Source organism: Pteronotus mesoamericanus, unplaced genomic scaffold, assembly GCF_021234165.1.
Source record: "Pteronotus mesoamericanus isolate MK-2021 breed Mesoamerican mustached bat unplaced genomic scaffold, CSHL_Meso_final contig_55, whole genome shotgun sequence".
In the NCBI taxonomy this organism is placed as follows: Eukaryota; Metazoa; Chordata; class Mammalia; order Chiroptera; family Mormoopidae; genus Pteronotus; species Pteronotus mesoamericanus.
In genome coordinates, this window is record NW_026555198.1 from 92,788 (window position 1) to 106,459 (window position 13,672).

The 13,672-nt window shown below is 37.3% G+C and overlaps 1 protein-coding gene across 1 annotated transcript in view; it reads left to right on the forward strand.

Moving 5' to 3' along the window:
- ADGRG4 (adhesion G protein-coupled receptor G4) overlaps positions 1–13,672 on the forward strand; it is a 140,558-nt gene that overhangs the window by 31,644 nt on the left and 95,242 nt on the right. The window contains 11 exon segments of the mRNA XM_054579593.1: positions 1,614–6,262; positions 6,265–6,327; positions 6,329–6,473; positions 6,476–6,611; positions 6,613–6,807; positions 6,809–6,854; positions 6,857–7,108; positions 7,110–7,467; positions 7,470–7,598; positions 8,923–9,017; positions 11,305–11,369. Of these exon segments, the coding sequence (XP_054435568.1) occupies positions 1,614–6,262; positions 6,265–6,327; positions 6,329–6,473; positions 6,476–6,611; positions 6,613–6,807; positions 6,809–6,854; positions 6,857–7,108; positions 7,110–7,467; positions 7,470–7,598; positions 8,923–9,017; positions 11,305–11,369 (6,133 nt within the window).

Here is a 13,672-nt window from a genome sequence, read left to right on the forward strand (position 1 = left end):
AACTTCTACTTATTTTATCATATTCTTTGACATTTCTATTTTTGTGTATGTTTATAATGTATATCATACACATTTATTATATATAATATATGTACATATATACATGTATATATGATTGATAAACAAATAACTGGTGCATGTTCAAGAAATTTTAATATTGGGGTTCCAAATCAAAACATTTTTTTAAAATCCTCACCCGAGGACATTTTTTTTCATTGCTTTTAGAGAGAGAGGAAGGGAGAGAAGAAGGGAAAGAGAGAAACATTGAGGCAAGAGAGAAACATCGATTGGTTGCCTCCCTTACATGCCTGGACCCAGGGTCAAACATGCATCCTAGGTATGTGCCCTGACCAGGAATCAAACCTATGACCTTTTGGTTACGGGATTATTTGGTTATGGGATTTTGTTATGGGTTGGTAGATTCCAATCAACTGAGCCACACCAGCCAGGGTGAAACATTTTTAATTCATAGTATTTATATGAATAATAGAAATTTGACCAAGTCTAAAATAGCAAGCCTGAGGTAGACACACTATAATATACAGATCCTGTATTATAGAAACCTACACTTGAAATTTATATGATCTTAATCAGTCACCCCAATAAATTTAATTAAAAATAAATAAAGGAAAAAATAGCATGCCTTTATTTATAACAGTTAATTATTTTTTGATCACTTACTGTTTTTCATGTGATATAATAAGTGTCTTACATGCATTAACTCAAATCTCAAAACAATTTTATAAAGTGTGTGTAATCTCACATTACAGAGGAGGACATTGAAACACAGAGAGGTTAAGTAAGTAGTCCAAGGCTACATAATGAGGAAGTGATGAGCCAGGATTTAAAACTACATCTATTTTAATCCAAAGCTGGTCTTATTTTTTGAAGACTTTTTTTGGTTTAAACTTTATTATATTTTTCCCATTACTATTTTGTCCCCTTATTACCTCCTCCCCTCAGCCATCACCTATCACACTGTTTTCCATGTCCATGAGTCCTTTTTCCTTTTTGCTCAACCGCTCCACTACCTTACCTCCCCTCCCCCACTAGCTGTCATCTCTCTATCTATGAGTCTGTCTCTTGTTTTGCTTGTTAGTTCAGTTTGTTCATTAGATTCCACATGTGAGTGAAATCATATTAACTATACAATTCAATTTCTTTAATAGATCTAATAAGACTATTCAAGTTATCTATTTCTTCTTAAGTTTTGATAATTTGTGCCTTTCAAGAAATTGGTACATTTCCCAAAGCTAATCCTCTCTATTAGGCACTACTGTAGCATGTATACCTCTTTCAGGAGTGTGTGTATGTGTGTGTGTGTGTGTGTGTGTGTGTGTGTGTGTATGTGTATGTATAGAGAGAGAGAGAGAAACTGCAGAATGGACAGACTTGTTACTTAACCAGGGTATTATGAGAACCATATAGAGATTTTAGAAAGTAGAAAATCATTGTAAGAAAAAACAAGTAATTAAGTGATTTGATTATATTTGATATTTATCTTTTAAAAACATAAGAAAAAATTAGAGAAAAGCTGATATAGCTTTCTTAAGGAATTGTCTCTTATTTTTTAAAGTTGAGCCCAAAGTGACACTTGCTTTCTATTTTTGCAGTTGTTTCAGAAAATATGACAATTGAAGAAACAAGTACAACTCTTTCACAACAAATAGATTCAACAAACCCATCCCAAGTTACTGGACTAAAACCACAGAAGACTGTATATTCTTCTACAATGATGTCTAAAAGCATGCCTGTATTTGAAACTGATTATACAACCATATCATATTCTAATAAAACATCTCCACCTCTGGAAACAATGACTGCACCAAAATTTTTAAAGACATACATAGTTGAGACAGTTACATTTGCAGCAGACATTTTGTCTACTTCAGCAGCCATTGTTCTACCTACCAAGAATACTTTCATAGGCACTACTACCAAGTCCACAAAAACAACTGAATCCCCATCTTCAGAGAGCACAATGACAACTAAAAGGACTGGAACCATTGTTACTGAGACTTTTCATCCAACTACAGCTACTAATTTTCTATACACATCCGGATTTACCAAGAATTCAATTGTATCTAAAACTTCAGTGATTGGATCTCAGGCGGCTATTATGAAGACAATGTCTTTATTCTCATCTAGTGAGTCAGCATCCATGTCTACAATATCTTGGCCCAAACACAGATCCACAAGCATTAGAGTACTCCCTAGCTCTACAGCTAGCCAGGAGTTTCTTGCATCTACAGTTGCTAGAACTGTACCTTGGTCCACGGTGAGACAGACTTCTACTCACATTGGGACTGCATCAGCATTTCCACCTGAGTCTGTGCTTATATCCACAGCTGCTCCAGTGGATACTATATTTCCTAGAAATCAGACAGCATCTACATTGGCAACGACTGATAAGGAACTGTCATTCACAGTTCATTCAATGACACTCCCAACTAAGCCTATTGAGATGACTCCTGAGCTAAGAACAGCTGAAACAAAATTGACATCTACAAATTTCCAGGATATCTCTTCACCCAGAGTGGAGGATACAATATCTATCTCCATGCCAAAAGAGGCATCCTTTACATCCCTTTCTTTCAAGACATCCTCTTCATTCACTGGAGCCCAGAGTACACAGACAGTTATTGATGCTGAGACTACACATAGAGCCTTGACTCCTGGAATCACACTTGCACATACAGCTGAAAATATGCTTCCTCCCACAGTGTCTGGGCCAGTATATACCCATAATACACCCACAGGTGGTGAAAACACGTCGTCTTTGATTTCCACTAGACCACCTTCTACATTCAAGGCATCTGAGTCTGGCCCCACATCAAGTGATGAAGGTGCCCTTCTATTCACTAGTGAGGTCACTTGGACTTCCAGACCAGGCCAGACCCTATTGACATCAGTATTCCATGGCAATACTTCTAACACAGAACATTCATCCACAACTACTAATATTATCCCAACAGAAGCATTCACAGAAAGTGAGACTACGACTACCACTGATGGTATTATTACTACTGATGCCATTATTGACAGATATACAACAGCTTTATCCAATTTGACATTTCCATGGTTGGTTAATTTCTCCATAGTTTCTGGAACCACATCTGTAACCAAACTGCCTGAGTTTAAACTTTCTACCTTACTACTAAGAACCACCCCTGTGTCCACAGTAGTTGGAAATGAACTTCTTTCAACACCAAGGAAGACAGTTGTTCCACCAGGACATATAGTATCTACCCTTCCTGATATTAAGCCAAATTTTTCTACTGAGGAGAGTGCTTCTGAGACCACACAAACAAAGATAAAAAGTACAATTGCATTTGGAAAGACAACAATCCCTTTTCCAGAGTCTGCAACAACACCAAGATTCAATGCTACTGTGACAAGGAAAGAAACAACTTCCCATTATCTTAAGGGAAGATCAACTATAGCAGCAACAACTAAAGTTTCTCCATTTGTAACAATGCTGGAAGCAACAAATGAGTCTGTACAAGTGTCAGCTAATGTCACCGTTACCCCTTTTCCTGACTTAGAAATGTCGACTACCCCATTGTATAATAAAACTGCAACTACTGAGGTGAGAGGAAGTTGGCTTTCTCCAAAATCAATGAAAACCACACCTAAGACTTTATATGATGGAACTACAGAAATTTTTAATTCCACCCACACGTACACAACAAACTGGAGTTCAGAGACTCCACCTAAAAGGAATCCAACTCCATCTCCCACTTCTGGGAGCACAAAGACATTCCCTGAACCCCTGGTTTCTTCTACCACAAGGATATTGGAGAGCAGTTTTGCTACTATCCCTACAGACAGGATAGCTATGTCCTTGTCTACTGGTATCTTGCCTCCACAGCCTACAACTACTCATTCCTCAGCATCTCCTGGGCCTATTAGCCATATTTCCTCATTGCCACTTAATGTCTCTGGAGTCACCTCTATCGTGGTGTCTGAGGAGACTATGTCTGAACCTTCTGCACTAGAGATGGCTTCTTCCACATCTGTACTCTCAGATGTCTCAATTCTGTCATCAGGTACAGTGACCACAGCATTGGTGCCACCAATGGATCAGACTGCTTTCACAACAAGCAATAGCATGTCTACCCACAGAGACTTGATTCACACCACTTTAGAAGCCACAGCAAACTCTGTCAGGATGACACTCACAGAAATATCCTTTCTGACAGAAACTCCAGACTCTTCACTGAGACCTACCACTCCTGTGGAAACTAAGGCTAAGACTACCTTTCTCTTCACCTCAGCTGACACAGTAACTTCATACACACCCACTCTTGCTTGCTCTAAATCTCTCCCTGACAATATTTCTGTTGTGTCCTCCACTCATATGATCTCAATTATGTATACACCAGTAGCAATTCAGCCCATATCTTGATTAGAGGAGACTTCTAACTATGCTTCCAGCTTTCCACATACTTTCAGTGGTAGTGGACATGTTGTTAGCCTGGTTACTGACACCACAGAGACTTATGTTATTGATGAGACCATGCCCTCACACACCTCTGCCAACAAGCTTACTACTTCAGGTAGTCACATTTCTTAATTTTCCACATGTCTTATAAGCACACTGGTCCCCACCCTATAAGTATCTGACATTGCTACCTTGTCTTTTGACAAAGAGCAGATAACCACCTCCCTAGGAAACACCTCTGGAACTATGGAGGTGACAGAAATGTCTCCATCAAAGAGTCCTTTTATTTCGGAGTCCCAGACTACTTCATCTTTGGAAATGACAGACTCAGAATTTGCTGAGACAACAAAAATTTCAAGTCATCACACACATTCACCTTCAGAGATTCTATTTGTGACTCCACCTGATTGGATTTCAGCTTTATCTCCCACTTCTGGGAGTGCACAGTCTACACCTACCACCTGTACCTCACCTAACACACATGTTGACATTTCAGAAATGTCTACCAGTCTTGGGAAAACAGCTCTCCCTTCACAACCTCTGACAATTACATTTTTCTTTCCTGAAAAAGAAAGCATGAGTGCCTTTTTAGTATATACTCCCAGGATTGAGAACATGACAGTAAGCAACACCTCTGTGGCTCACCCTTTCTCATACCACTAAAATACTTCCTTTGTAGATACTGTAACTTCCAGAACAACCAGAATATCAAATCCTATAAACATAAACACAACCCTTTCACATTTGCTTTCACCCAGGACTAAACCTGAGGTGACTTCAGCTGCCTCTCCCATTTCTGAAAATACACAGACCTCCCCTGATCCCCTGTCTCTTTCTACAACTGGACTATCTAGTGCCAATTTTACAATTATCTCTACTGATGGGATTACTACAGTCCTTTCTGCTCCCAGGGTAACTATGGCACTTCTTGGTAAAACCTCTATGGCAACATCCATTCCTATCTATCAGATGTCCTCACTGCCAATTAGTGTCACTGCCTTCACCTCCAAAAGAGTTTCTGACACTTTAACAACATCGGTGACCAAATCTTCTAAAACATCACACCCAGATTGTTTGAAAAGTCCCTCTATAACCACTTCTGGGCCTGAGTCTGAGATGTCTTCAATGTTAGTTCATGACTCTGCTTTCTCACCTCTAGCTGTTTCTTCTGATACTTTCACAACAGTTGGATCATTCTCTACTTTATTATGTTCAATTACCCCCAGTACTACTATGAATGTACAAACATCTACATTGGATGTCACACCTGTGACACATGCTGGGCCTACTTCAAAAAGCACAATGATTTCCTCTACTTCATAAATTACAGAGAAATACTCCATGATCATACCTACATCCTTACCCTCTCCAACAGAGCCACCTTATTCTTCCATAAAAACCATCCCAACCACTCTTATTGCTGGGGCGGTGACTCCATTTTTAGGCACCACTGCCTCCTTTCTACTCAGTTCTAAGAACACTGAAGTTATTTCTTCCATTCCAAAAACCACATTTTCACCATTTCTATCAACACCACCACAGTCATCCCAAGGAGATGAGGCTACAACTCTGCGCATATTATCTGTGCTTACTAATAGCTCCCTATCTACTGTAAGCAGTGGTAGAGCAATAATTCTCACAAATACTTATTCCAGAATTGCTGCTCCTAAAAGTGTGGTTTCATCTACTCCTTCAGATAATCTTCATGTTTCCTTGAATATTCAGGTTTTCCTATCTTTGACCAGCTTTAATAGCACTACTGGACCCACAAAAAGTATAAAAGCCATGACTTTCCTTTCTTTAAATACAAAAAAAAAAATACTTCCTTATCAGAAAATACTTCAAATGCTGAACTAACAAAAGGTGCCACATCTGTGAATTCCCCCTGTTTCATACAATCCATGGACTTCATCCAATGCAACTCTTCCCTCTTTTACACCATTTCTTTTTTCACCTCATAGCACTAAAGCCAAGTTCTCTACTCCATAGATTTATCTTTCTCCAACATCCCAAATGGTTGAGTTTCCAGTCCTGGGACAAAAACCACATCTAGTAACACCCAGTCTCTGCTTATAACTTCCTGGAACACACCCATAGCTGAAGATTCTCAATTTCCAACTTATGCCACTACTCATGTACCTACACCCAACAAGATGGAAACAGACTCCGTATGTTATTCCTGGGTCTTTGTCAACATTCACAGCCTCACAGACTGGTCTTCTATCTGGAGATGTTATGGCAATGTCATCAATTTCCACATCAGGAATTCTTCCTACCTTGGAGAATTCTGAGAGCCTTTCATTATCAATATCTTCAAGATCTACCCCTACCACTTTGGTTGACATTAAACAGACATTTGAGAAGATCTGTAACTGCAGGGACCACACCCCCATCAAATCCTTCTGGTGCCACACTTCACAATCTATAATTTCAAAAGCTACTACTACAATCCTAATACACTGGATATTATCTAGTCTCTCTTCACATTCCCCTCTGGAAACTGTTTCTATTACTCCTCACATTATAACTTCCTCTAAAATAGAGGTACCAAAATCTACATTTCTGACTTCTGACATAATACCGACATACCCATTTGTTAACCTTACAACACTACCCTTTGCTACCGTAAACTCCATACTCACTAAAACCACTCTTACAGCTACAAGTGGGTGGTATCACTACTGGTTTCCCAACTTATCTACCTATGTCTACAAAAATCACAGATGACATTGTATACATTTCCACATCCCCAAAGCCTTCTTCCAGAACCACTGTGACTGCCAACTCCAGGACTATGTCTCAATCTTTATCCATTAGCAGAATGAGTAGTTTACTTCCTACAAATGATCTATCTATTGGTTCCATGCCTCTGCCTAACCTTACAATAACCTCTATGTGGAGCAGAATCACAGCTGCGTCAGCATCCCCCACTTTAGATTTTCCTAAGCCCACACTGGATTCCCTTCCAAATATAACAACCACTACATCCATGGCTACTGAAGTACATCCACTCTTATCTACAGGATAACACATCCTTCTACAGAAATTTTATCTTTATTACTCTTTTCCTCTTTTGAGACATCTTAGCTGGACTTCACACCTTCCTTTATGTCTATAGAAACATTGACTTCACCTATTGCCACTGAGTTCACAGGTATGTTCCACAATGTGTGCAATGTATCATTAACAGAATGCATGCATAATGAGCCATGTGTTTTCCAAGGTGGCCAGTTTTCTGAAGGCAGAAAAGGATAAAGAAGGGCACAGGTGTTTATTATCTCCATCAGATAGGGGGTACCTTATCCAAATACAGAACTCTCTAGCCACCTTTTTTATCTTTGCTTTATTGAAATGTAATGCAAATGTATCTTTTTACTTAGTATGACATATCTAAGCCTCTTTTCCACCCATTTTGTTCTGATGTGCTGACTCTGACTCTGACTTTGCCAATGTGAATATGGATCAGGAACCTCATCCATTCCCAATAAGAAGATTATAGAGTCTTATGACTAACATATTTACCACATTCCAGAAATCACCAGAAGATATTCTAGCTTGCCTTTTTTGAATCCCTCTGATACAAATCTCAGCCTTCTCCAGTCTTCGCCTCCAGCTGGCTTGTAATGCTTATCAGTGGTTGGGGAGTATTTGGCTTCTATATTGCTCAAATTTTGGATGTTCCTTCAACTTTTAACATGTAATTGAAATTTGATAGGGTAGACAAAAGAAAAAAGGAACTACAGAGAAAAACCTGAAGCAGAAAGAAAGACTAGAAAAAATAAACATTTCTTCAAGACAAATGATTTTGTGAGATTACGTTTAACTTGGCTGTTAAATGGATTGGAAAACTGTTGATCAATGAAAATTGAGTGTTTAAGAGATTTGTAGAATATCTATTAACTGCATAAGGAACTTCCCAAATAATTAAAGCAAAAATATGATGGTATACCCTGTTTTGCTTGTTTTAAAAAATATTTTTATTTTTTTCAATTACAGTTGACATTCAATATTATATTGTATTAGTTTTGGGTGTACAACGTAGTGGTTAGATGGTTATATACTTTACAAAGTGTTCCCTTGATATTTCCAGTACCTGGCACCATACATAGTTATTACAGTATTACTGATTATATTTCCTATGCTGCACTTTATATACCCATGACAATTCTGTAACTACCAATCTGTACTTCTCAATCCCTTTACCTTTTTCATCCAGTTCCCCAACCCCCATTCTCTCTGACAACCATCAGTCTGTTCTCTGTATCTATGAATCTATTTTTGTTTTGTTTATTCCTGTTTTGCTTTTGAACATGAAGCTAAAATGCTGGGTCTTGACCTGGGAGTTAAATTAAGCTAAGTTTAAGAATAAGATTTCACTGTTTAGTTTCTTTAAAATAAAGAGAATTTTGACCAAATTTATAGAAGTTAAATGTCTTGAACTAAATAAATAAAATTAATCTCCTTATTTTTAATTACAGTTTCTTTCTACAATATTGGAATGAGCTTCTCTGTCTTTGATGAAGAGCCAGTGATCCCTTTTACCAGTGTTGTAAATGAATTAGCAGAAAATTGGGTATATTAAACTGTTAAATATTTATGGTACATGTAAAATATATGAATATATGTGTGTGTGTGTGTGTGTGTGTATGACAAAGACTGAGTAGATTAAAAGTAGGCTTTACTTTTTCTACCCATATACATTTCACAGCTAATTAGTTTTGATGTTTTTGCTGAAAATTTATCCACTCTGTAATCAACACCATGAGGATGTATACAGTTTTTCTTTCATAGTGCCAATGTTGAAAGCTTTTATGAGATGTTAATATTTTAATTTTTTTAGAAGTGCATGTTTTCCTCCACTTACACAAATTCTGGATTTTTGCAAAATTTTCCTACCTGGGGAAAGTAGGAGAGCAGTGATAACAAAATCTGTGCCATTGTATTTAGATATTTTTGTTTTCTGCATTTTAACTTTTTCTTCCACATAATAAATGTTTTACTTATCCTTACATTCTTCTGATCATAAGAGTACTAAATACTCTCTGTAAAAATCCAGAAACTGAAATCTGCAACCCAGAAGTTATATGTCCCTTCTACTACTGCTCTTTTTATTAATTACTCTTAAACAGTTTGAAGTATATTCTTTTGGATCTTTTCTATACATTCAATAACATTGATGCATGCCTGTTCTTTTACAAAAATAATGGGAATCATACTAATTATGCTAGCTTGCTTTTTTACACTTAACTATCTATCTCTGAGCATATTCATGATTATAAATATAGACACCTCATACACTTTAACAGATGCATAAGATTTCCTTAGATGATTGTAAAGTAGTATTTTTTAATCCAGATATCTATTGGTAGCCATTCACGTGTTTCAATTTTTTTCTAGTTGGGAACAATGCTGACAATAATGCCCTTGCAATAAATTTTGGGGAGGCACTTGAGTTTCTATAGGATACATTCCTAGAACTGTAATTCTTGAATTATAAACATTTCACATTTTAATAGCTATTGCTGTGACCCATATAGGTGACATAAACTTGCATCCCTCCTAATAGTAAATGGTCATATCTATTTCCCTTCTCTCCCCATCAGCATTTATTTTCAAGTGTATATGACATGAATGTAAGTGCTTGACATGATTAAGTATATTTGTCTACTAGGGTTGCCATAACAATATGAAGCACTGGGTGGCTTGAACAACAGACATTTATTAGTTTGGCCAAAAAGTCTATATGGTTTTATCCATAAAATAAAAAACACATTTTTCATTTGCACCAATAATTTTATTGATTTGGATATTTTGAGTGTGTTGTCTATCTCTTGTGTGGTATAATGTTCATTGTCCTCGATTAATGTCTCGATTTGATTGCTATCAACTTCAACTTATCTACCTGACCATGGAGAATTGTCCAGTGAGAAATCTCCACCATGAAACTTCATCAACCACTTTTGACATGTTTGATCATTCTCAGTACCTTTTCTAGACACTGCACAAATATTTTTGTGTGTGTGTTTCAAGCTTTCTTGAAATAATAAAGCATAATATGCTGAAAATGTTGCATATTTTCTTTTATCTTCAATATTAAAATGGCTACACAAAAATTCACCAATTTTGATAAGTTTTTAAAAAATGCATTCTGATATGTCAGTTGTCACAATAAAATCTAACAAAATTGTTTTGAATGAAGTTAAAGATAACTAAGTGCTACTAGAGCCATCTTCCTGAAAAACAAAAAAAGCAATGAACTTTTTGGCCACCCCAATATTTTCTCACTGTTTTGGAGACTGGAAACCCAAGATCAACATGCTGGTAGGGTTGGTTTCTGGTGTGGTCTTTCTCATTGGTTTGCAGATGGTTACCTTCATGTTGTGTCCTCACATGGTCTTTTCTGTGTGTATGCATGGAGAGAGGGAGCAAGAAGAAGAAAGAAGAGGAGGAGAGAGAGAGGGAGGTAGAGGGAGGGGAGGGATGAGAGAGGGAGGGGGAAAAAAGGGGAGGGGGTAGAGGGAGGGAGGTCGAGAGAGAGAGAGAGAGAGAGAGAGAGATCTCTGATGTCTTTTCCTATCGGGTTAGGGTTTCAGCCTTATGACCTCATTTAGCCTTAATTACCCCCGTAAAGTTCCTGTCTCCAAATACAGTCAAATTAGGGGTTAGGGCTTCAACATATTAATTTTGGGGGAACAGCATTTAGCTCATAACAGTAGGTATAAACCAAGTGGAGCAGATGAGAATGTTGAACCAACTGAAATAATGAATGCAGCTTAATAATCACAATGTATCAGGTAACTTTTCTGGGTTAGGATAGAAGAGTGGGAATACTAAAACTGGTATGTTTTGTCTTTCCACAGCTGAATTCTGTATTTCAGGACAGTGAATTTACTCTCACTAATCTGGCTATTCAAATTAAAAGCAGGTATGTGAGTGTCAACTTCTGTGGATTAAAGGGCAGTTTGAGGGCACTGTGGATCTGTTATTATCCAGAGGAGATTTCCTTTGTTTTTGTGGGAGATTTAGGGACTGCTGCATTTGGGTTGCACTGTCCCTTCTGAGTGTAGGTTCTCTTTGGAATGAGAAATAAATTCGCATTATCACTGTAGGGTATAAAGCCAATGGAAGAACAAAACAGAATAAAATAAGTAGGAGGAATGGTGGAATTGGACTCAGTTACCTCTAATTCCCTCTTTAGCTTTAAAATGCTATTATTCTGGAACTTAGGAAAAAATCATGCCTTAAAATGTGAAAGGCTCAGAATGACCAATGTGTGAGGATTTATAGACATTTTATTTTTGGATGCATTTCCAGGAATTAGAAATTCCAAAGGTAACTTGAAATGTTTAAAGTGAGGAATGGTGACTAGTACAAGACTTGTCTGGGGCACAAAATTGGAGAGCTGATTGCAGTGAAATTGGCAGGCACTAAGTAGTGTCAAGGAGACCGTGACCAAAAAAATTGGCCATCTGAGAAATATTTTCTCTGCTTTTACACTGCACATATACTAGTCCTCTGTTAAAGGAATATCAGAAAAATCCCTTTGAAAAATAGGCATGGCTCTGGCATACCATGCTAAGCTGATTTTTAAAACAGTAGATATGACTGCTTATCTTCCACCCTGGGATTTTGGTTTCTATGGAATGTTCAAATAAAAATAGGTTCAAGCAAAATAGAATCAGAGACTTGGAAATAAAGAACAAATTGACAGTGACTAGAGGGGAGGGGGGAAGGGGATAATGGGGGAAAGAAGGGGAAAGGACAAGCGAAGGAACATGAATAGAGGGCTCATGGGCACAGACAATGGGGGTCATTGACTGTGGGAGTTGGGGTGCTGGGGCAGGGGAGAGCAATGGGGAAAAAGGCAGGAAAACTATAACTGAATAACAATAAATAAAAAAAGGTTTATATAAATTAATGGAAGTAAATACATGGTACATTATTAAAAGAAAATTAGGGATGTTTGCAATATACAAGATTCTTTTATAAATCGTGTCAGTTATTTTCCTTATTACAAAACTAATATGTTACCATTGTAAAATCTTAGAGCTTTACAAAAATATATATCCTAGATAGTAAAAATCTCCAGAAACTCACTTTCCCCCAACTACTCCAAAAAACTCTGGTTAACATCTTATCTTACATATTCCTCTAGATTTGTTGCCATGCATTTACTAAGAGAATGAGATCCTACTCATGTGTTTCTCATGTCCTTTTCTTGCTTTAGAATACATCATGTACATCGTTCAGGCCAATACATACAGATTTAGCTTATTCATTTTTATGCTTGCATAGGATTCTTTTGTATGGGTGTGCCATGGTGTATTTATCTAATTACCACTTCAGTTATTTCTATCCTTGAATGTATATTTTTATGTACCCTTCCTGGTACTATATTATGGGATAAACTCTTGGAAGTGAGTTTGCTGAGTCAATGGCTCACCACCATTTTGGTATGCAAATAATGAGGAAGTTCTTTTGAAGTGTCTCCTGGGAACCCTAGTATAATGTGAATTCTAAACTGGGGGGAAAGGTCTACTGTTTTGCCTCAGAGTTGCCTTTCTCCTGAACTTGCACCCTTGTGTATTTGGTTCATCTTTCTATAATTTTGATGCTTTTGATACAGAGACACTTCTGAAGAAGACAAAACCATGGACCCAAATTTTGTAAGTAAATTTTCAAAACAAATGTACTTGTAACCCATCTTATACCTGATTAGATGTAAGTAAATAGCTCTTCCACCCAAGTGTATATTACTAAGCAAGGCTCAATTGTGATCACTGAGGGTCAAAATACATTATCTTCTTTGGAATCTGAACAAGAACCCATTAAGGAAACCATCCTCTGCTTTTCTAAACTCTCTATGTGGCAGTTTTTTGAGGCACATTTTGTAAGCTTTGGAAGTATGGAATGACTTTGAGATTGTAAACAGGAAATGGAATTTCTTGGTTGTGGACTTCTTGCAAAAAAAAAAAAAAAAGCCTGAATCTTCAAAGAGTGACGCAGTTGTTTGTGAGGCTGACATTCACATAATGAATTCACCCTCTGTTTGTAAAGATTTGAAGTCAGAGTGTCACAAAACTACCTTCCATCATCTTTGCCCCAATTTGCCGTACTTATTCCAGTGCCTCAAAGGTTTACAATGTTAGACTCTGAAAGGATTAGTAAGCACACAGATTTTCAGGTATTTAAATATGAGATAGATATTTTGGCTATATAAAACGCAAT